The following is a 24538-nucleotide window of genomic DNA, read 5'->3' as shown; positions in this document are numbered from 1 at the left end:
TTTAAATGTATTATGCTTTATTGAACACATTAAAGTTATCTATATTTCCAATAAGAACAAAGAATAAATGATTAAAATATAAATTTGAAAAAGGTTTTAGTGTTTTATTAGCACGTCAATTTTTACTTTTATAGTGTCTGAAAGTTTTATAAAATCTGACTTTACAAAACAGCACTCAAGTTAAGTTCTGCTTTATTCTGCGAGAGTTGCAGGCAGATACAATTTATCAATGTTATCTATGCCTTATTTATAGAATGGTAAGGATATGTGTTTCTTAAAAATCTTTCAAAAAGTATTTAGATTATTGAAATTTAATGTCTTTAATTTGAAAATCCAACTTACAAAACAGATACTTTAAATATAAATAAAGGGACTTCCCTGGTGGTGCAGTGGATGGGACTCCGCGCTCCCAGTGCAGGGGGCCTGGGTTTGATCCCTGGTCGGGGAACTGGATCCCACATGCATGCTGCAGCTGGGAGTTCGCATGCTGCAACTAAGGAGCCCGCATGCCGCAACTGGGACCCGGCACAACCAGATAAATAAAATTTTAAATATAAATAAAATCTACTAAACTTTAATATCTACAGGAGTTCATGAATATCACAAATTTATAAAAGTAACAAGTTCTTTATCATGACTCTAGAAAACAGAATTCAAGTGCTACTTGAATGAGGTACTTTCTAGAAATTATTTGTATGGAGTTCTGAAAGTATATTCTCACAGAACTCATGCAAAGGTCAATGCAGTCCATTTGGACCAGTCACTACATAGGAAGTAAACAAAACTGTGTATACCTTTTTTTCTTTTGGCCGTGTGGCATGCAGGATCTTAGTTCCCTGACCAGGGCTCGAACCCGAGCCTCTCGCGCTGGAAGCAAGGAGTCTTAACCACTGGACCACCAGGGAAGTCCCATACTGTGTATACTTTTAAATTCTTACCTGACCTATTAGCAAATTTAACACTATTGACCATTTCCTCCTTGAAAAAAATTTCCCTCAGCTCCTCTCACAGCACTGGTTTTCCTCCAAATATTCTAGATTTTATTCTCCAATCTCCTTTGCTAGCGCTTATTTGTACAACTTAAATGAATCCTTTGTTTGTATCCCTTAAATGTTGGGGCTCCTTGGATTTCTTTCTCAGGCCTTCTTTCTTTTCTCTTCATCCATTTACCTGTTAAGTGTTTGTATATCTCCTTTGGTTTTTTTTTTTTTTTTAATTTATTTATTTATTTTTATTTATTTATTTATTTATTTTTGGCTGTGCTGGGTCTTCGGTTCGTGCGAGGGCTTTCCCTAGCTGCGGCAAGTGGGGGCCACTCTTCATCGCGGTGCGGGGACCGCTCTTCATCGCGGTGCGCGGGCCTTTCACTATCGCGGCCCCTCCCGCTGCGGGGCACAGGCTCCAGACGCGCAGGCTCAGCAGCTGTGGCTCACGGGCCCAGCCGCTCCGCGGCATGTGGGATCTTCCCAGACCAGGGCTCGAACCCGTGTCCCCTGCATTAGCAGGCAGACTCTCAACCACTGCGCCACCAGGGAAGCCCTCTCCTTTGGTTTTAATCACAAATCTCAAGCTGATGTCTCTAAAATCTTCAAATCTCCAACTCGGACCTCTTAGGCAGCTATTTTTATAGGCTACATTCTTACACTATTCCATAGTTCATTCACAGGACTCTATGCAGAATATTCACTGAGCACCTAATAGGTGCAGTCATTGTGCTAGGGCCAGAGAGGAATACATAAAAATAAGTAAGACCAATAATCCCTTAAGAAACTTATGCATGAAAAGGCCAAGCAACCTAATAATGTGTGAGGGTTGAAGACCCTGATCCCATGGGTTGCTGCTAAACAAGGTCTCTACCTAGCTAAAGGTTTGTAAGAGAAAGCAAGTTACTAAATGGTAACAAGTAAATTTTATGTCAGGAATACAGCTGCTTTCCCTTAATTTTATTTATTAAAACTTCAGTTGAAGACGTTGTTTTAAATGAAAACCAAGTACGTAACCCTGTATAAAACAGATATAGTCAGTGGGTCAAAAAAGTATTTAAGAATATACAAGGAAAGTATAAAGAAAAATGAAAAGATAGTGCATGACTAGCTTCCACAGTTGGAAGAATTTAAAGACAAAATGGCGATCATAGGTAAGTAGTAATTGATGACAAGGAAATTCATACTACTGAAGAAGTAACACTACACTAACCCACTTTCCCCAGCAAGAAAAGGTATTAAAGACTAAAATGGTCTCTGAGACATCTATGAACAGCTCCCAAACTATATCTGCTGTTCAAACATGTCAGATGTTGATGAAGTGATAATTTTTTTTATTTATAAGATTTATTCCCCTTATTAAAATTTAGCATCAAAAATTGAATGCTGTGAATAAAATATTGATACTATAAATTTGATTGCTGTCTTACAAGGCACGGACTGTGAGCATCAATACAGCAAAAGTCAAAACCCACAGTAGATGAAGACAATGTAGAAAAGTAAAAAGTTTTCTGGGGGAGGAAAAAAAGAGGTTAGGGTAGAACAGAAATGTTAAGATAAGTAACATCTAACAGGTATATTCAGGGGGATTTGTTATATCCTATATACTTTATTATAGATTTAAAATAGTAAATTTTATGAAGAAAAAGTAAAATGTAAGGTATACTAGAATAAAAACGTACTAACAACCTCAAGAATTTTTTATTACTGAGTTAACTCACAAGTCTATCTTTAATAAAACCACTTCACATTTCCTAATCAGTTTTTATTATTAATTCCCTAACCAATATTTGTATGTATATATGTGTATAATTTAAAAACAGAAATTATACATAATTTCTTAAATTGGGTTTCTTTCAGAAATCACTTAATTTCAAGTGAAGATCTTGCTTAACAGTGTACATACAAATATCAAAAGCTAAATGAAATACTACAAAAGAAGGTTATATTTTGGGGGGACTTTTTAGAGAACATTTAAGCATATTAACCATTTAAGAATTTAAATCAAACCTAAGTAAAACCACATAGTGACATTTAGTGTTCAGTAAAATTCTTTAAAATGTGAACTGCGGTAGTAACTTCCTTCTATGGGACATGGACAAATCTGTCTAAAATTTTAAAAATGGCTTGCAAATATGACATTCTGATGAAGATATTAAGTTAAATAAAAGTGATTACCTTGTTTCAACGTTTCCTTACAAAATTTTAAAAGTTTACATATTCACACACAATAAATTACTTCAGCAATTGTATAGCATATTTTAATAATATCAGGCATTTTATTTCATTTTACCTGTCCCAAGGAGCAGAAGTCTCAAAAGATTCCCCTAATACATAGTATTCCAAACCCAAATCCTGTTAAGACATATACACAAAATTAAGAAATTACAACAGATGCAGAAGAGTCCATAATATTAGTAGTATTTCATGTTCATTATTAGTATTTCATGTTTCTAATTCAACCTCCTGGGCTCTTTACTATCTTCCTCAAAAGAGCATGGGAAAGTGGCCCCAAGTGTGAGATATAATCTCCAGAAGGACAGAAACTTTGTCTTGTTTTCCTCTGTGCCCTTGGCACCAGGCAGAGTGTCTGACACACGGAAGGAACTCAAATATTTCTCTAATGAATGGAGTCTCTATCCAGAAACTGTCTATGTACATGCAGAGAATACTAGCAGGACAGATTTTTAGTGGCCTAAAGAGCAAATTAACCAATACCAAAAAGTGATCATCAGGATCAAAGGAGCAGGGAGATAGGGAAGTTGGGGGAGGAGGGACTAGAGAAAGGAAAAGATATCCTTTAAAGTCAACTTTTCTTTAAAAATAAATTAGAAAATAGAGTGTCTCTCTTTGTAGTGACTAAATAGATAGACTATCTGGAACCACTTCAGCTAGGAAAATATATTTTATAGCGTACAAGATATAATGCTTATATGATAAGTAACTTATAATACTAAATTTTTTACTCAGTACAATTCTGTTTTAGTATCAAAACTGGAAAGAGCAATTCATAAGCCACCACAGAAGTATAAAGGTATGAAAGACAATTTTATAAGGTAGAAAAATCCTGGACTCATATGAGTACAATGATGTGCTAAATTACAGTAGGTTAAAATTTAAGAAAATAAAGAAAATACTTTTATTCACTTATAGAAAAAGTATTATTTGCAACATAAACTGATAAAGGAAATGTGAGATAACTTACTCGAATGTATGCAATGACATAGGTCAGCAAATAACCTCTCTGTCCATTATCTTCTCCAGCTGCCAATCCACTGTAATTAAAGAACAAACTGTCAATACATTTCAAATGAACTATTAAAAATATATAAAACTAACCAAACTGATACAATACCTCAAGATAACTGCTTAACAGATTAACATATGTTACTTTACATCTCATTTTTATTTCAATCTCATTTATCATAAATGTATCAATGAGCTGTCAAGAGATTAGTCTTGGATAACAAAAATATTTTTAATATTCAGTTTGGTAATTAATTTTATATCTACCAAACTAGTAAAACTGACTGATATGAACTCAACTACTTCTACTCATACTGTCAAAAGAACAGAGAATTAGCCACGAGAAACAAGCTTAAATAATCGTCACAAGCATAACAAGATACTTAAAATACTCTTATTTTATACTCATATTATATTTTTACCTGTATATTCATGTATTATAGTCTTATTCATATATAAAGATTTGCAATGACTGACTAGGATCTTCCAAACACCGAGAAGTTTCTTGAATACTTGAGCACATAGTATTTGGAGTATTAGACATGGTGTTTACTTTATGGGATTTATGATTTAAAAGACAGACAAAACATACTTACACAGATACATTAAAATTTATGAAGCAACATACAGGCAAGTACAAGAGCAACAGCATGAACACACCCATTTCAATTGGAAAGTAGCTTTGTACAGAAGCTGTATTTGGTGATCTAGTTAGAATCAATCCCATATAACATATATTTCAGTCCAAGTACTCTGCTTTGTTAAAGTCATTCTAATTTTAAAAGACTATGAATGATTACTGATTTCCACTACCTTCAGTAGAGAGTTTTTAATTTTGTTTTTTTCCATCATTGGGCAGAAATTAAATTTTAAGTAGTCTTAGTCAACTAAATAAAACTTATCCCAAATTCTCAAAGTAGCCACTAAAAATCCCTCAATAAAAATGAATAAAAGGAAAAATATCTTTTCTTGTGGCTTCCTTGAGTCATGATTGATGGCTAATTTTTATGTCTCTCTTCATAGTACCCTAACTGCACCTTCTTGGTCTCAGGATGCTGAGCCCTTAACCATGGTGTTGCTTAAGACTCAGGTTTTGAATCTCTGTGATTTGAGCCTCTTCTCATTTCTCTTATGAATTCAGTTAACGCCTTACAGTTAAATCCTTTCTTTCCCCGATGTTTTGCCTGAATTTGGCAGTAAGTAAGTAATACAATGTAGATGTACCCTTGTTCTACACAAATACTGTAAGGCAATTTTCAGCTAGGACGTATGGGCTAAATCAGATTTCCTGACTTTGTATTATAGTTGGATATACACGAATTAGTGTCATCCAGAAGGAGTGGCAAAGACTTGACAGGAGCAGCTCTAGTCTAGAACTACATGGGGAAAGGGTATAATGAAATGAAGGGGGGGCATTTGTTACTAGAATGTTAATGAGCAAAGAAAACAACTTAGGTCAAGCAGCTAAGATTGAAAAGTAAGAAGAAACAGAAGACAATTCTGGGTTAGATGTGTATGGATGTGACGTTGGGGTAGGGAGTCAAATAAAGTTCCAAAACAAAAAGTAAACTAGTCAGAAAATTGCTGTGGCAGGTGCCTGGAGGAAAATAGATGAACCCAAACCTCAGGTAGATATGAATCTGAGTCAGACACTAACTCCAAGAGAGAAAAAACCCTACTGATCTAGGAAAGACAGTTCATGCTAGGCCTACAGGTAGAAGGAAAGGAAAGGAGCATGAAGACTAGGAAAGGGTGCACGAGACCATTGCTGGGAATCACACTCAGGTGCATTCTGAGTATGTACTTGGTGAGAAGTAACAGGTATGAACGTTAAGTAGGCCTGTCTCTCCTATATCAGGCCTACTGATATAAGATATAGCATCCTAATATATCAGGATGAGAAAAAGTCCAACTCTGAAGTCCCAGGTCAAGCCATTTTTCTTTAGACCCTCTTCTAATACCTGGCCAAGGGGAAAAAAAAGATCTGTTCCACTTGGAATCTAGTGTGACAAACCACACAGAAATATGCATTTTCTTACCCAAAGCAGGAAGAAACTGGATGTCCATTCTAAATTCATAAACCCCCCAAAAGAATAAAAGTCATTCTGGGTTCGCTTTTCTGAATCTCAGGTTTCCCTGCAAATTTAGCTTCTTGGAATCTCTCTTTTTTTAGCTTTCAGAACTATCTAGTCTTCTAGCCAAAATTACTTTAAGATACAATATGTAAACAATAGTAGGGCTTAGAAATTAAATGCTTCTAACTTGCCACTTTTGCAGCCACTCCAAAAAACTATACTTAAATTCAACTGCCTTATGTTAAAGTAGCAACATCCATCCCCTACTTCCTTAAAATATCAATTAACAAGGTTCTTAAAGAAACTTAAAGCTGTTACATGAGGAAGGACTGGGAAGACTACTGAAAGAGGAATGAGAGATAATCTTTTTATATAAAAGAACCATCTGGTGAACCTAATCACCCTCATGTTGAATTACATTAAACAATTTAAGCACTTTAATACTTTAAATATAACCCTTTAAAAATGACAATAGCATATTACCTTAAGTTCTATGGTAAATGTCAACGCGTCTGTCATGATTGGTGACAGGTAATGTTTACTCTGCTTAGCTCTTAGAGAAGTTAAAGTACATTACTAGCAACCACAGATAAACAACCAAAGTATGATTATTCAACATTTGGCTATTATATTCTATTGGATCATGTGTTCAAAGGTATTTAACAGTGTTTGCGTGGGAGTGGAAGGCAAAAAGGAAAAATGGCTAAGATAACTCACAAAAATGTTCTCAACTGTTGGGAGTACTTCATTAAAAACAATCAATTTAAAGCCAATGAGGTGGGCTTCCCTGGTGGTGCAGTGGTTAAGAATCCGCCTGCCAATGCAGGGGACACGGGTTCGAGCCCTGGGCTGGGAAGATCCCACATGCCATGGAGCAACTAAGCCCATGTGCCACAACTACTGAGCCTGCGCTGTAGAGCCCGCGAGCCACAGCTACTGAAGCCCCTGCGCCTAGAGCCCGTGCTCCGCAACAAGAGAAGCCACCGCAATGAGAAGCCCACGCACTGCAATGAAGAGTAGCCCCCGCTCGCCGCAACTAGAGAAAGCCCGTGCGCAGCAACAAAGACCCAACGCAGCCAATAAATAAATAATAAATTCTAAAAAATAAATAGATAAATAAATAAATAAAGCCAGTGAGGTGGTGGAAACAGGATAAAACAAAAGAACAGAAAATAAAGAATATGGGCTTCCCTGGTGGCGCAGTGGTTGAGAGTCTGCCTGCTAATGCAGGGGACACGGGTTTGAGCCCTGGTCTGGGAAGATCCCACATGCCGCGGAGCAGCTGGGCCCGTGAGCCACAACTACTGAGCCTGCGCGTCTGGAGCCTGTGCTCCACAACAGGAGAGGCCGCGATAGTGAAGAGGCCCGCGCACCGCGATGAAGAGTGGCCCCCGCTTGCCGCAACTGGAGAAAGCCCTCGCACAGAAACGAAGACCCAACACAGCCAAAAATAAATATAAAAAATAAATAAATAAATAAATAAGACCCGGTGCAACCAAATAAATAAATAAATTTTTTTTAAAAAAAGAAAGAAAATAAAGAATAGATTAACAATGCCCTAATTCGAAATAAAATACATGAGTAAATTAACTTATGAAAACTTTATTAGAAAGAAACTTAGTGATGCTTTCCTCCAGCTAGTTATGCAGGAGAAATTATTGAGGAATGAGGGTTGGCAGGGTAGCATCTTATGAAAAATATCCTTGAATCTTTCAGTGGTTAGAACAAAGAACTAGTGCCTAGAGAAAACTGGGGAAAAACCAGGACTACTGCTGGAAAACCACGCAAAGATATACTTCCAAGTATCAAAAAATCAAAAGAGCCCTAAGTCACCTGCCTAGTGATAGCCTAGGGTTGTTCAACACAGATTTCTGCATCTAAATGAAGGGCGCCAGATGAAAGTATATTAAGAAATTTATTATAAACATAACTAAGAAGTAGCAAATAATAATAGCAAAAAAAATGACACTCCCATCAGGGTCTAAGTTTTTAATGCTTTACCCTTGCTTTAAATAGATACCTCATTTAATATAACCTATTTTTAATGGATGAATTTGATATAAGTTTGTTGTTTAGTTTAAGCAAATTGCTGGAATTAAATCAATAATTCTGGGGCCTTGTTATCAGTATCCAAAGAGATCTGGATTCACCTTAAGAAAGATTCACTATTACTTTCAAGTTGTAAATGGCTGGTGTTGCATGAGAAAAACAAAACTGGCATTACATGAAAAGCCAGTTCTCGACAATTGGTGGCTCAAATTAAATAAAACTGACAACATGGTTCCGATAAATACCTAAAGATTAAAATATACTGTTTCAAGGGTGGCACAGTAATTAGGCATAAATAAAGTAGAATAAAAGATGTCAGGGAAAAATAAAGTATTCAGTTTCATAAATCCTTTCAATAAATATTTAATCAAGCATCTAGTATATACCAGGCATCAATGGTGATGCCCCAAAAGAGACAGATCATGCCCTATAAAATGTATGTGTGCGTTAGGACAAAAAGGCCTTTTGTCATCATCCTATCCCAGTCTAACAGGAAATGCGGCACATTACTAACTAGTAATGATTTGCTGGCTACTCTGAATTGGAATTATAATTATAGATCCCACAAAGTGCAATCTCTGGGTGTGTGTATGTGTGTGTATGTGTTGGAGGTGGGGGTGGGGAGTAGTAAGGTGAAATTAAGCAAATTTAACCTTACATACAGTGATTAAAATATTATAGCATCCATTTCCCTACAAATGACTCTGGAAATTTTTGAAATCCCAAATAAATATTTAAATATATAAAGAAATAACTTTTAAAAGTTTCAGTCTCTAATATTTAAGGCTAAGTAGATATAAAAGACTTAATTTAGATGTAAAAGGTTTTCATTTAAAACTCCTTTACTGTTTGTTTCTCACTGATATCATGGGTTTAAAAAGTTTTTAAATCAAATTATATATGTACTCCACATAACTTAGAAACTAAAAAATATGTACATTAACATTTCAAAAAATTTCACAGATAACCTTATATCCAACCCATCCACTCATTAAATGAATCCTTACAGCACTCTTAACTAATTTAGCTAAAACATCAATAATTCCCAAAAAGGTACTGTGGAGAAGAAAAAGTGAAAGATTAATGAATTTCACCTTTTACTAAAAAAATTATAATTCCACTTGCCAATTTCAGAACAGGGTAAAAATAAAACTGAGAGATTATTTTGCAGTGCTCAAAAACAGTACAAAGGAAAAGTAAAAATTAAGCCCAAGATTAGATCTTTTTCTAAGAATACTGCACTTTAATACTAAGTTCAGAAAATCCTAAAAACAAAGGGCTGAACATTATATATGAGGAAAACACATAAAAGTGGAGCATTCTAAGACATATGGCTCCAAATTAAGCGTGCATTTGTTCTCATAAAGAACAGCAAGAAAGGGGAAAAAAAGAAATAAAAGTCAATATTTACAAAGAACCCAGATTAAGGATAATGTGTATGATATATTTTAAGCTCTGAAATTAAAAAAAAAAAAAAAAAAAAGACTGGTATCCAGAAAACTGTTTATTACGTACTTAAAAAGGAAAGGAAAAAAATGTAGTCCTGATAAATGGCACTTTCACTATAGTTCTTCTCATCGATCAATCTTATAATCCATCAAGTGGACAGACAGAAACCACCCAATCATTATTCAGTTGGTTACAGATGTGAAATGTTTTCAGTTTCTTTATACCAGCACAAAACAGTAAGTGACAGGAAGTGGAGTATAGATAATTTATCAAATACTTTCGATTAAACACAATTTCCTTTTAAAAACATACTTATAGCATGTTTTATATATACTATTACCACTAAATAGCAACATGACTATGAATTTTTTTCCATTTCACTTAGCACAACAAACAAAATATTATAAAATTATCATTAATGAAAAAATACAATAAAAAGATTCACTATGTCACATATACGATTAGACAAGTAAGAGCAACATACCAGTCTAGCCTTCTACAAACTTTAGAAGTAAACCAACATAATATTTCAAGTTGACTACCATATATTACCATAAATTTAATACTGAAAAGTGTACATTAACAACTGCTGGGAGATATCAGAATTTTAGCTTAACTTTCTCTTGGCATTATGAACTGAAAGCCATACCCAAATTTTGCAGCAATGTCATACACTTGTTTTTCATGTTGAAGAACCTTCTCACGGTCCCCCTCAAACAGTAATGTAGCGACACTTAGCTGATTTGGATCAAATCCTTTAAACTACAAAAGAATATTATTATTACAGATAAGTCTTAGCCTACAAAATAGTAAATCAAAATACATTTTGCTCTTTTTTTCTTCTGATCTGAGCTCAAACATACCAGCTCTTCAAAATTTGAGCTTTGGAACTTTACACGTCAATCAAAAAGAATGCTTAATGTACCTATTTAGGTCATTACAATAGAACAGCACTCAGGAAAAACACTTCATTTTAAAGTATGCCAAGGTATCAATTATAATGACATACTGGTATGGAAATACAACAAATTAACTTGTAAGAATTATAACTGTACCAAAGAATCAAATAAAACTACCAAAATGATACAACATAATAAAGTAGCAGGATGTTGGGGGGGAGTAAAAACCAGCAGCACCCTTACATACCACCAATAACTTCTTATTAAGTAATATTTTCAAAGGAGACCTTATGTATAAAACAATATAAAACATCTAAGAATAATCTTAAAAGGAAATATATAACTTCATTAGGAAAACATGTCTTAAAAAAAGATGAGAGAAACGTATGTTCCCAAATGCATAAACTAAGTATTATAAATCGGTCGACTTTTGCCCAAATTAATATACTAGTTTATTCCAATTTTAATAAAAACCTCAATGAGCTTCCTAAAATGATGAAGAGTTTCTAAAAATTTTCCAGGATAATGAACAGGTAGATAATGGTGATAACAAGGAAAATTCTGAAAAATAAGAGGAAGAACTAGATCTACAGCAATTAAATCCATTTAATTTTTCAAGAACAAAAGCTCTTTTCAAGAACAAAAGCTATTACATAAAAATGTCTTTTTCTTATATAAGTATATGAGAAAATGTCTTAGACATGGCAAATCAATATAAGAAAAGCAAGGACAGGTTAGTTAATGGTGCTGTCACAACTAGTTAGCAATCAGGAGAGCAAGAGGTGAAGATTAACTTAGTTTTTTTATCTCACATCATAAAATTGAAATAAAGTCAAACAGTAATAAAGACAAAAAGTTTTAAAATTCCTTTTTAACAAATAAGTGAGAGAGAGAAGAAAATGGTCCTAATCATAGTTCTGGAGGAAGATAGGCTTTTCTAAGCTTAAAAGTAATTAAATAATCACAGGAAAGATAAAAATTAGAACCTTTGCACCAAAAAAAAAAAAAAAAAAGAAAAGAAAGAAACCTTATTAAAAAGGAGTCAACTGACTGGAAAAATTATTTACAACATTTATGAAAAAGGCATTTAATAATTCCACTTTTCAAAAGGCACACAGCAAGGCATTAAACCATTCCCCCCGCCCCCCCCCCAAAAAAAACAAAAAGAAAAACCCATGAAGTTGCTACCCCTAGCAAAATAACCACATTCAACTAATTCACAAAAAATTACATCTAGGAAATACAGGGAAATGGTCAGTCTCATTAGAATTTCAAGAAATATCAACTAAAATAAAATACTATTTCCCCCCTGGATTTACTAAATTTAAAACAAAACAAAACAAAACAAAAAATCCCATATGTAATAGCAAGGATGAAATCCAAAAATGGTACATATGCATTGTCATGTGTCAAAAGTTTTAAAAAACTAATACTTTTATTCCACTTCTAGATATCTACTATGAAGGAAAAAATTCAAACTATAAAAAATGTTACATGCATAAAACTGTTCAATGTAGTGTTATTTTTAGGAACTTCAAATTCAGGAAAGCTTTTATATTTTCTGAAATTGAATGTATAATTGATTTACTTGATTAAATATTTACTCCAACATAAAAAATAACAATTATGAAATGTACACAGCAACATGGAAGAACATAGGTGTGTGTGAGGAAGAGAAGGCAGGAAACAAAATTAATATCCTAAGCATTAAAAAAAATTCTTACCTTTGTAATATAAAACTTTTTTAACCCATCCAAAAATGATGTAAAAATAGAGGAAACCTGAGGTTTAAGAGCATGACCTAAGAAGAAAAAAAAGTTCATATTTTAAGTTAATAGCAAATTAATTTATCTATGTTTTTCATAAGAGCAAGAGGCTACTTTAATTTAGTATCCTAAAAGAAAGTGAATATTTCCATGACTTTAGTTTTTAAAATCTCCTTATGTTATATATATATAACATATTGGTATTAAGATCTACATCTTTTAAAAAGTCACAAACAACTTTTTGTTTACCAAACTCCTTCTTGGGTTTTTTTTTTAACTCGAATTACTATATGTAATTACTACTACACATAGTTTAGGTTATCTTTCAATGGTATAGTTTATACATAGTAAAATCACTTCATTAATTTTTATTTCATTAGGAACACCCAATGGTGGCTAGTTCTACTTTTATTTTTTTTAATTATGCAGAAACCATTGAGAACTATAACCAAATATGGAGTCAATGCCAAGTTTAAGATTGTTTCTTAATTAATTCTTAATTCACCCAGAATTCTTGGCATAAAACTAGTAATTGCTTCCTTAATTATACCCAGAGAGTTAAAACTGCCAAAAAAACATAAATGGTGTCTCAGAGTCTGTTAAATTAACATGTTGCCTGCGGATTAAGTTTAATTGAGTAAAAGTCTTTTACTGTTTTCTCATTGTTTTCAGAGTAGCAACTTCTTAACTCCCATGACTATAACATTTAAGAGTCATGCATCTGGCCTTAGTACTCTGAGTCCAATTCAGAAAAATCTGGCATACCATTTATATAGAATTTTTATAAAGACTTTTAAAGCCTCTAGTAAATCTAAAATTATCTCCAAATAAAACATTTATTTTTAAAAAAGGCTTTAAGGTTTTGGGATTTTGTTTATTTTTAAAGTGTAGATCCCTTCTTTTAAAATAGGTTCAAACTAGCTTTTGTGAAGGAAAAAAGGTGGGGTGGAGAGAAATATTTCTGGAGGAAAAATGATCACTTGCAGTCTTTTTTTCCCATTCATTTATTTTTTTAAAGTGAGAATCTGAATCTGTAATATTTATTACATTCTTACAGATTATAATAAGAAACTATATTACATAAAAGACCAAGTAACATAAATCTTAACCAGAAGTTAAGAGTTAGGTAACCATGCTATAACCAAACAAAGCAAAAAACAAACAAAAAATAAAGAGCAGATTACATAGAGATGAACCTAGCAATCTTTTTGAGATCCTGGATCACAAGAGGTTTGTTTGGGGATTTTTTTTTCTTTCATTGTAACCTGTCAGAGATGTTCTCTAGCATAACCAGTGTTTTTAAAAGATTCCATTTCTAGCATGTATAAAGTTAAAGGTAACACATCATCAAAATATTCACTCGCTGTCCCAAATGGAATTCATCCTACTTTAACAGCAACTGGAAACAAATATATAAACATAAATGTGTGAGTGTGTGTATCTGATCCTCATAAAAGACTTCTGGTCCACATATTTTTACACAATGTATGAAGATTCCAAACGTTACTACTCTGATATGGAATAATCCTTAAGGGTATATGTTCATCTTATCACACTGAAATTTAAATGCACAACTTCTATTAACACTACTGTGAGTTAGTCACATATATCCCTAATACTGAGTTGACGTGATAGCTTGATGGAATATGCTTCAAGCATAATTACTGCAAAAGTGATACTAACTTTTAAGTGGGTCAAGTATTAGTATTAATTAAGAGGATATTATTATCTTTTACTTATTCTTAAATTAATGTTGCCTACTGAACTAATTACATTGTAAATATATTCCAGCTATTGTGTTTTATTTTATATAGAAAACAAAGGAACTAGTTCCTAAATTTACTAGCTGGACAGTTTGATTAGTGAATTTTGTTATTGTTACAGTGTTAATTAAATAATTTTAAAGGATTCCATAAATTCTTATGTTTCAAGGAAGTGCTCCAAAGCACTGGAAAAAGTCGGGCTTTGGGGTCAGACAGATTTGGGTTCAACCCCAGCTCCACATATAACTTGTGGACTTTGGCCAAAATATTTAACCTTTGAATTGTTTATAAATTGGAAATACAACCTTGAGGAATGGTTGTGTGCTACTGATAATGTGCTTAGCACTACCCTATATGCTATTCAAGATTTGTTTACCCTCTTTTGCTAATTTGATGATTAAGTCAATCAACATGTAAGTGTCTGTTATGTGACAGGTGCAGGACACATAAAAATGAATAAGAAACATCTCCCAAATCTGATAAACGTTAGTTCACAGGGAAAATATGTAGATCATTTCAATGTACTCAATGATATATAACTTTTCAATATACTGAAAATGTATCATTTCAATATAATATATTAAGAGTTGTGTCAAGGGGAGGGGTGATAATAAAAATATTAACAACTAATAATAAGGCTTGTGCTTTGTTAACAACCGATACGGTACAAACATTGACCAATCAGCCATACAGTTGGTACAAGGTCCCGGGCACCACTTGCTGTGCTAAGAGTTATTTAGTTGGTTGATCGTGAAGTCATGGCAGGATATATAGGTGGGAAAGCTTCAGTGAATACTGAGAAATCAAAAAGGTTACAGACAGCCAAGAAGCATGATCAGATCTGTACGCCTAAAGGACCACTTTGGTGGCCAAGTAAAGGGCAGAAGGAGAGGAGACACACTAAAGACTAGCGAGAGTAGAACCAACATTAGAGCATGTTCCTAGGTACAGTAATGAGAATGTGGAACAAGGATGACAGATAACCAAAAGGATCTTTCTTTGAAACTACATTTAAATTGTTATAGATCCCAGTTATAAATAAAATCTGGCCATATCATAATTAGTTTTACATAGGTGTCTATGTCCAACATAGTTTACTACATTATAGCATATAAATGGATAACACAGTCTTATTCATCAGATAGATACATGGCTCTCTTCAGACCTAGATCTCTGAATGCAGGCCAAAACACACAGGAGGCTTGGTTTTCATTTGATTTAACTATTTCATCATTTATAGGACACATTTATCTTAAACTTTTATCAGTAGTATAGTATTCTGAAAGTAATTTACTTAAAGAAATAAAAGCTGTGACTTAGAAGAATCTAATTTTAAAACGAACCCTTGATATGTTATCAACCTGAGTTCCTTAGTTCAATTTCTATATAATTATGATAATCATTCTTCCCTAAATTAAAATCTAAGCTACTCGTACACCAAAGAAAAGCCTGCCTAACTTGGCCTTTAGTATTTATTATTGAGCAATCATTCTGGGACTATTTTGAGGGTACTTAAAGTCTATAAACTTAAATCCCAAACTAAATTTCAGCATATGGAAAAATTCAGAAGCAATAAAACTAGAATTGATAAGATGATAAATCGTGTCAGAAAGTTTAATACTTTAAGCAAAATAGGAAGAAAAAGAAACATGGTTAACTGTTACTGAATTCTCCACCTGAATATTCCATGGTCAACTTAAACACAACCCATTTGTAATGTCTTTTCCCCAAAATCATCTCTTCTTCTAGACTGTTATTCAATCCACCAGTCAATCAATCAGACATCAGGAGTTGCCCTAAACTCTTCCCTTTATTTAACCTTCCACATCCAGTTGGCAAACTGTTCTTTGGAAAATCTATTCTTTACTCTCTATCTCCACTGCTGCTGCCTTGAACAAGGCCCCCAGTATTTGCCTCTTTAACCATTTCAACTCCTCCTCCATGCTTGCACCATCCTAATCTATCCTGCATAATGCTAGCAGAATGAGCTTTCTATAAAGCTGATTTACTGTATTCCCTCTACAAAGATATCCCTCTGCTGACAAGATAAAACCCAAATCTATCCTGCAAAGCCCTAGTCCACCCATCCAGCTTTATCTCTTGTTACCACTTTCACCCTACAGTCTATTTGAGCCACACAGAACTATCTGAAGAAGTTCAAACACGCCATTAAGGTTTTACAATTTCATATTTTTTGCTGATAAGCGAACAAAAATTTGGTAGGAAAGAAGAGACTGTCTCAGGCAAACTTCTATTCACCTTTTAAGATTTTGTCTAAGCATCACTCCTTCAAGAAGCCTTTCCCCACGCTCTGCCTCAATCTCAGGCAAAATCAAGTAGGATCAACCCCTCCTTCATCTGCACCAGGGTATCCAGTGCAGTCTTCTTTCACATCACCTCTAACACTCCAGCACTCATTCATTTATACAATTGTCTGTCCTCATTAGATTGAGAACTTCCTGAAGGACAGGAGCTATGACATTTATCTTTCTAGCTCTGTACTCAGTACTCTTCCTGGCACATAACTGGTGTTTCATAAGTTTTTGTGGCTTAGTGAGCAGATTTTTAAAGTACCATTCCTTACTTACCAAACTGAAACTGCTGGTTGTCCATGAGGCGAATAGATGCAGGAGCACATCTCTGTTTTAAAAAGAAAAAAAAAAAAAAGTGATACAAATTTAATACGGTAAAGAAGCTAGACAGGTAGAAAATGAATGTCATCTTTCTGTATTTGAGATTAAGAGCTTAGTTCCTAAGGATACATACAGGGAAAAAAAATCTTAACTTTTTATACAGTTTTATGACAACAAATAAAACATCAGTGGCTTCTATAAAGTATCTGGAGAGGAGAAATCTATGTACATAATACATATATACATATACATGTTGCCAGATCTTTAATTTATCTGCAACAAGATCTGCTTAATGCCTAGCAAAGACCTGTGGAAATACCTAAGGGAAATATTAGGCCTCAAAGTAGATTATTTTAAAACAAAGTAGAAAACTTATAAACTAAAATCAATGCCTAGAGCATTATGCCACTGATGAACTATAATGTGTCACTGGGTTCATACTCTTTTAAAATGAGGAAGATGATGGTGGCATTTTTGTGGGCCAAAACACTTTAAAAATTTAACTGAGATGTCTTCATAGATAAGGACTTGTTCTTTCTTTTCATTCCTTCTCATAATCCATTTTAAATATAAAAACTATCAGACGATGTGCAGAATTCTAAGATCTTTCAAGGTTACTTGTATGAAAACAGCAGCAAAACTTGAAGCATAACATTATGTATCTAAAACATCTAAAACTGCACCTGTGTTATATTTATCTAGGCACACACTAAAAGCTGCAAGGAAAGAAAAATGAAGAAAGCAAATATTCAAATTAACTTTGTGATGCTACAACACTACCATACAAACACTAGCAAGGTTTAAGTTAGCTACAGTTTTTCCAAAGAATTTAAGTGAGCTTTACCCTAAATGGGATTTTTATATTCTATGCAACTTTTTAACATGCTAAACTTCCACCAAGAAGCTGCTTTCAGACCACAAAATTTTGACTGTCATAAACTTTTTAAACATTTATCTTCTGAATAACATTTATCAATAAAATCTTTATCAACACAATGTTGAGATTTATGAAAATAGAATCACTCAAAAGAACAAAACTTATAAATATATACCTTAACTGTGTGTTATAACATTTTTGCTATTATGTGCTTTTAATTGAACAAATACTTAATTTTATAAAACCACTCGTAATACATACTTTATTTTACCCAACAAAATGACTGGTTAGATTCTTATTTTGAACACTGTATGATTTATTTCCTCATCTTTGATACTAAAGGTGAGATAATACAATCTATATTTTTAAAAAGCCATTGCCAAATCTGAAGAACAATATTAGGTAATTTATATACTTAACAATAACCTATTGCCTTACATTTTATAGAATCCTATTGTGTACAAGCTGTTTTCATATGTCTTTATTTAATATAAGAAACAACTTTGTCGGGGTAGCAGAACTGGTATTATCCCCATTTTACAGATGAGGATGTAAGAACCAGAGAGACTAAAAGACATGCCTGAGGTCAGATGACTGTAAAACAGTAAAGACAGAACTAGGACCAAGATATCCTGACAGCTAGATGAACGATATTTTAAATACGCCACACAGCCTCAAAAAAAATAAAAAAATTTAAAATCACAAAAGACACACACATACTTACACACACAGAGCTTTCAAGTCACATTTGAAACAAAAATTACATGAAAACCCTCTTACTTGCTATTTTGCAGTGTTATTAAAAGTATATTTATAAAATAAAATAAAAAATCTACAACCTGAGTACTTTCAAATCTTGGTATAAAGGTATCTTTGTAGTTGGGTTAACGCTTCTAAAAACATTACCAGTTTCCAAAATACTAAACGAAAATCAATTTTCCTGAAACATTTTTATTAAAACAGGCACATCAACTTCAAATAAAACAAATAAAGCCTGAGTAGACCAAGTTTCTTTTCTTCATAAAATAAACAGAATATCATATAACATATGTATTTATATGTTTGGGCTTAAGCACACCAGTAAAATATGAGAAAGAATTCAGAACCATTCTGTCATTATTAGAAAAAAAACTTTTAAATTCCTACCAACAACTTGTAAATTCCATCTCTTACTGCCACTCAGATTCCACTTCACCTGTACCTATAGCAGGTGTTATTAATGAAAACCTACATAGGCACACATATAACAGAAAATGGAAAAAAAGTATATTACATTTATAGTTAATTTCTAGTGGAATTCAATCTCTGAAACAACTAAAATACAATATGTAGGCCTTGATAAGATCTTAGCTTGAAAGACTATCCACAAAATACATTTTGGGGACAACTGGAATAATTGATTATAGAATGAATACTAGATGGCATTAAGAAATTACTGCTGGACTGACAGATATAGAGAACAAACTAGTGGTTATCAGCTGGAGTGGGGGGTGGGGATATAGGGATGGAGAAGTGGGAGGTACAAACTATTGGGTGTAAGACAGGCTCAAGGATGTATTGTACAACACAGGGAATACAGCCAATATTTTGTAATTATAATTGGAAAGTAATCTTTAAAAATTGTATAAAAATTTGAAAATTAATTAAAAAAAGAAATACAGGGAAAAAAGTACTGATTTTCTTAGACATGATAATGATATTGTGGCTATAAAAAAGAACACCTTAATTTTCAGAGGATGTATACTGAAGTATTTGGAAGTCAAATGTTATAATGCAACTTAATTTCAAATGGTCAAGGAAAAATACACAAATATGTAAAACAAACAGCAAAAAGTTAGTAATTTTTGCATATACAAGATGAATATACAGGTGACCACTGTACTATTCTTTCAAAGTTTCTGTATGCTTAGAATTTTCAAATAAAAGTTGAAAAAATAAGTGAGAAACTTGCTTCAGGGCACTTGCTACATACAGCAACTGATATTCAATTATATTGAACATGATTTTAACTTGACAGCTGAGTTACATAAACTAGTCAGTCATCCACTGTTCCTATTTATACTGAGGCAGAGTTGATGATTACATACTAATACATCGAAAAAAGAATTATAAGCTATAGAAACCTTTTTGTATTTAGATTATAAATATTAAATTCATTTTCAACACTGACTTTTTAAAATTATCAAAATAAAACCAACAGCTTTAGTAAGTCTCATGTTTTAATAGTGCCACATTTTTAAAAAAGTCAGTGAATGGAGTTTTTCAGTTATTGTCACAAGTAAATTCTCATAAGCAAAGCACAGCATCAAGATTGCTTTAGATTCTACAGCAAATAATCTGTAAATCACTATGCATCATTCTAAAAATACAAAGGAGGAAAAGTTTCTTAGAATTTTAAATCAGAAGTCATGACAACTTAAATAGGAGTCCTTATAATCAAAAAACCAAAATAATATTACTATTCTTAAAAAACAACATTCAAACTAGGTTACTATACTTACAGTTAAGATTAGGTTATATTTTAATGCTATAAAACTACCTTGGTAAGTTAAAAAAATTCAAAATAACTCCTTTAAAAGTTAAAGACATCACAAATTCTGAGAATTTGAGCACTAAATTCAATCCCATGCTATACAATTATGCTCTGCTAGAGTATTCCATAGATGAGGAAAGGGGAAAAGGGTCCTTGAGATAAAGTGACCCCTGGTGGTATGTGATCAGAACTAACCTGAGAGGGGATATTTTTACCTAGAAATTTTAATGGGTTAATGATACATTCAGAGTATTTAAGGAACACTCAAACAAAAATTGCTTACTTGAAGTGGAGTTAATGAAATAACTGATTTTGTTTTTACTATGATAAATGCACTCTGACTAAAATCGCTCAGGTCACCTGCTTGTACTTTATACTTTAGTAAATAGTCTAAAAAAATCATATGAGAAACTCATTATGGACTAATAAATAAATATCAGTATCTTTGTTTTATCTGAGCAAAGAAGAAATAAATAAACCAGTGACCTCAAAGCATGGGTATAAGATTGACTAAGTCAAATTGCTGCCAATTTCTTCCCTTTAATGACGCTACAACCAGGAATTTACTTGAATACATAACCTGAAAAATAAAAAACCACCACTCTAATAGTCTTGTTTACTTAGTAGAATTCTCGGCACTAACTTAAAAAGCAACCTCTTTCCCAATCTAACCATTTTCTCCAAAAAAAAACAGTCCCTATAAGAAACACATCAAAAGATTTCTGCAAAATTTGTTTTTATGGAACTAAGTCATATTGCTTTCTTGTCACAGGGAAAACCAGAACTCGCACTTCAGATGAGACACTTTGTTCGAGGAAGTATCTAAGTTTACTAGCTACTGGCGAAAGAAATTCAATATTAACATGTTTCATACGTCTGCATGATTTCTTCTAGCTTCATAAGGATAAACTATAAAATATAAGCACTGAGTGGCAGTCCTATATCTCTGGTATCTTGGTTAAAAAATGAATAACCTTTGAATTGAAAAGGTTTGTTTCTTCAAGGAGTAAATCAAACTTTCAGTATAGACTCTGGAATGGCCCTAGTTCCTGAGCCTTAAAACTATTCTGGAGATAGTCTACTAACATACTGTATCAGAAGCTAATGCTTCAATACCAAACCCCTTGTACACGGCTATACAAAAATTTAAGCACAGAAAATTTTATCATGATATGCAGTATCTTTGGTGACTGTTAGAAGACAGAAACCACGTCTATTTAATTTACATAATATCAACTGCATTTTGTTGGATATAAAGTTAAAAGCATACTCTCCCACATAAAAAGCACAATAAAATAATTGATATTAATTTAATTAATAAATTAATTTTAAAAGTTCAAAACAAGGATATGTAAAAGAAGAGAATTGTTAAATACAAATTTCTAGGTATAAAAGCTTAAAATGTAGACAGAATTAGTTTTTCCTCTAATAATAAATCAGAATTGACACCACAGATGAAATCATGCAATATTTAAGGCTACTGGTAAACTGGTTAATCCTATTAGAAAGGATATACTGGCTTACAGCTAGGAATCTACATTGTAAACAAGAACTTTTTTAGCAAGAGAATTATCTCTTGGTTTTAAAGAATGAAACAAATACATAATACAGGGTAGATATTTCCCTCCGCTTATGTTAAGGGAAGGGGCAAAAGTTAATGCCAAACAGTCTCCTGGTCAAAATTGTACATTTTCAGTTTAGTAAAGGTGTAATGACTAGAGCATGTCTCATAACTGTCCTCAAGCTTGATACATTTTGCTGGATCACACAGTAAAGAATCCAATTAACCAAACATTTGGCTAGGTTATTCTCTCTGCTTCAGAGTGTGAAAAACATGACATCAAAAAATGATTTAAAATAACAATTCCATTTTCTATATGTAACAAATTATCTCCAAGAATTATCACTTAATATAAATAAGCTTTAAATGTTTTACAATATAAGTGCTAAATCTAACTCCTTTCAATTTATTTGAACCCCTACAGGATAAATCAAGTTGAAAACAGAACAATTCAGAATTGAGATATAACAGTCTGAATTGTCAGACATGAACTATGTATATCTTCCGAAATTACGGTCTAAACTCACTAGAAAAAAATACCCTATCAGTTTAAAATTGTTTAAAATAAAAGTGATGGTAGGTAGAAAGGGCCATCCCTTGTCAAAAGAAAAAGCTGCCTTTTAATCTGTAATTCTAAAAACCTAGTTCTGATACTGAGAAATACAGTTTTCAGAGGAATTTGTACTACAGACATACAGACAGTCTGTAGTACACATACAGACAGTCAATGTTTCCTCATAATGGAACAAATTGGTCCTCTCTCCATACCACAAGGCATAACTCCTAAGTTTTTATTGGCAAATGGTGGGGGAAGATCCCAAACTTTAAAAATTGCTTTTGAACTTGTTTCAACACTCCATGTTCCCTTCAACCCTTGTAAAAACATACTTGCCATTTTAAAACAAACAATAAAAGAGAAAAATAAAATATTATATCTGACACTGATATTCTGATTAAAAAACACAATTTTCCCCCCTCTTGAGAGGCTACAGTAGGAAATCTAGTCTCTGAGAAAATCTTAAAAGCCACTTACCCATCTACTGAGTAAAGCTGGAGATTCTACTGGACTGCCACTTATGAGATAGAATCACATTAATCTTCCACTAAATCTTCCTTTCTAGCTCCTCACAAGGCAGTGAAGTACTGAAAGAGGACAATTCCTCACATGGACAAAGATCAGATGAGTGACCTTAGTAGAATCCTTCTGCTGCCAGTATAAAGTTGCTTTATTTATTTCCTTCAGTAAGAATAGTGATAAAAATATACACAGAGCCCACTTAGCTATCTGTGAACAATCATGTCCGCTCCTTTCCAAAAGATACTCATCCAAAAGCAACTTGAGTCTGAAAACAGTGCAAAAATGGAAGTGCTATGAAATGACAGTGAGGAATTACAAGCAGCCAACTCATTACTCAATCAAGAATTTGGCATAATCGTAAACCATGTACCATCTATTTTAATGGATCTTAATTTTCTTGCTATCAAATGAAATTCCAAATCACAAATTGAACAATGACTGGTGCCAAAACCTGATAATTTTCTCAATTTTTCTGCTTGAGAATACTGTTATAAAGCAGGGCAGCATAAACAGTACCATTCTTGACACATGAGACTTGTATACTCTATAAACTAATATATAAATGTCCCTAAACATAATACATTTACCCATTTCCAGGAAAGGGAATGCCCCTCTATATGTGAAGTATAACAAGAGTAAAAAATGCAGGTTCCCCAAACAGTGGAATATTTCCAAATCCCAGTAACTATTCTTAGCAACTGTTTCATTCGTAAGAGCAACATTTGAGAATGAAATATTATCTATCTAGACTTTTCAATCAGTTTCAAGTAAGGCAAGCTTTCCAGTTACATGGTATTTATGTCTCTAAAAATTATCTATTACTAATTACAGAGAACCAAATTATTAAAGCTATAGATTAGAAAGGAGCTTTCTTTTTGACCTGGTTTTTAACCACAGGGTGGCACTTTCTATCAATCATCACCTTTATTTATCCCAAGATATATATATTCAATATAGTTTTGTGTAGTGAATTTAGATTATGGTCATATTGTAAATATCCAAATAATTAAAAAAAAACAAACTTTTATTGACTTATGCAAAGATGAAGAAAAATGTTACCACCTGCCTTTCATTATCACAAGTAGCTCTTATCTGTTACTTTCTATCAGGAGCATATTAAATTGTAACAAAAACTGCATCAAATTGCACCAACTATTTATGTTTAAATTCAATATTTCCAATTTTAGTGAAATTATAAATTTAGGATTTTGACATATTTGTACACCATTTCTCATTAATGAAACCTAAGACAGATTTACATGTGAGTATTTTTAATGCGGAAAAGCAGATGGAGCACTCAGAAAAGAATAAAATATGTCTACTTCTATTCCAAAGATCATATAACAACACTTTTTAACAAGTCTACTAAATCTGTGTTCAACAGAGTGGAGGTATTGTGAAGGGGCAGATTTGGCCAACATAGACTGAGTGTGTACTCATTAAGATCTTTTGTTAAAAATACATACAAATCAGACTAGTTTTATAAATTCTATAATTATTTTAAAAATCTAATTTGGGGGTTTCCCTGGTGGCGCAGTGGTTGAGAATCTGCCTGCCAATGCAGGGGACACGGGTTCAAGCCCTGGTTTGGGAAGATCCCACATGCCGTGGAGCAACTAGGCCCAT

At 33.1% G+C, this 24538-nt stretch overlaps 1 protein-coding gene across 1 annotated transcript in view; it reads right to left on the bottom strand.

Moving 5' to 3' along the window:
- Window positions 1-24538, bottom strand: part of AGPS (alkylglycerone phosphate synthase) — a 143709-nt gene that overhangs the window by 35083 nt on the left and 84088 nt on the right. The window contains exons 12-16 of the mRNA XM_007190415.2: window positions 16819-16870; window positions 12426-12502; window positions 10452-10564; window positions 4189-4258; window positions 3277-3338 (exon numbers count right to left, since the gene is read on the bottom strand). Coding sequence (XP_007190477.2) covers window positions 3277-3338; window positions 4189-4258; window positions 10452-10564; window positions 12426-12502; window positions 16819-16870 — 374 coding nt within the window. The remainder of the gene's footprint in view (window positions 1-3276; window positions 3339-4188; window positions 4259-10451; window positions 10565-12425; window positions 12503-16818; window positions 16871-24538) is intronic.

The sequence above is a fragment of the Balaenoptera acutorostrata genome, chromosome 8 (genome assembly GCF_949987535.1).
Source record: "Balaenoptera acutorostrata chromosome 8, mBalAcu1.1, whole genome shotgun sequence".
Lineage (NCBI taxonomy): Eukaryota > Metazoa > Chordata > Mammalia > Artiodactyla > Balaenopteridae > Balaenoptera > Balaenoptera acutorostrata.
This window is presented reverse-complemented; position numbering and strand designations above follow the sequence as displayed.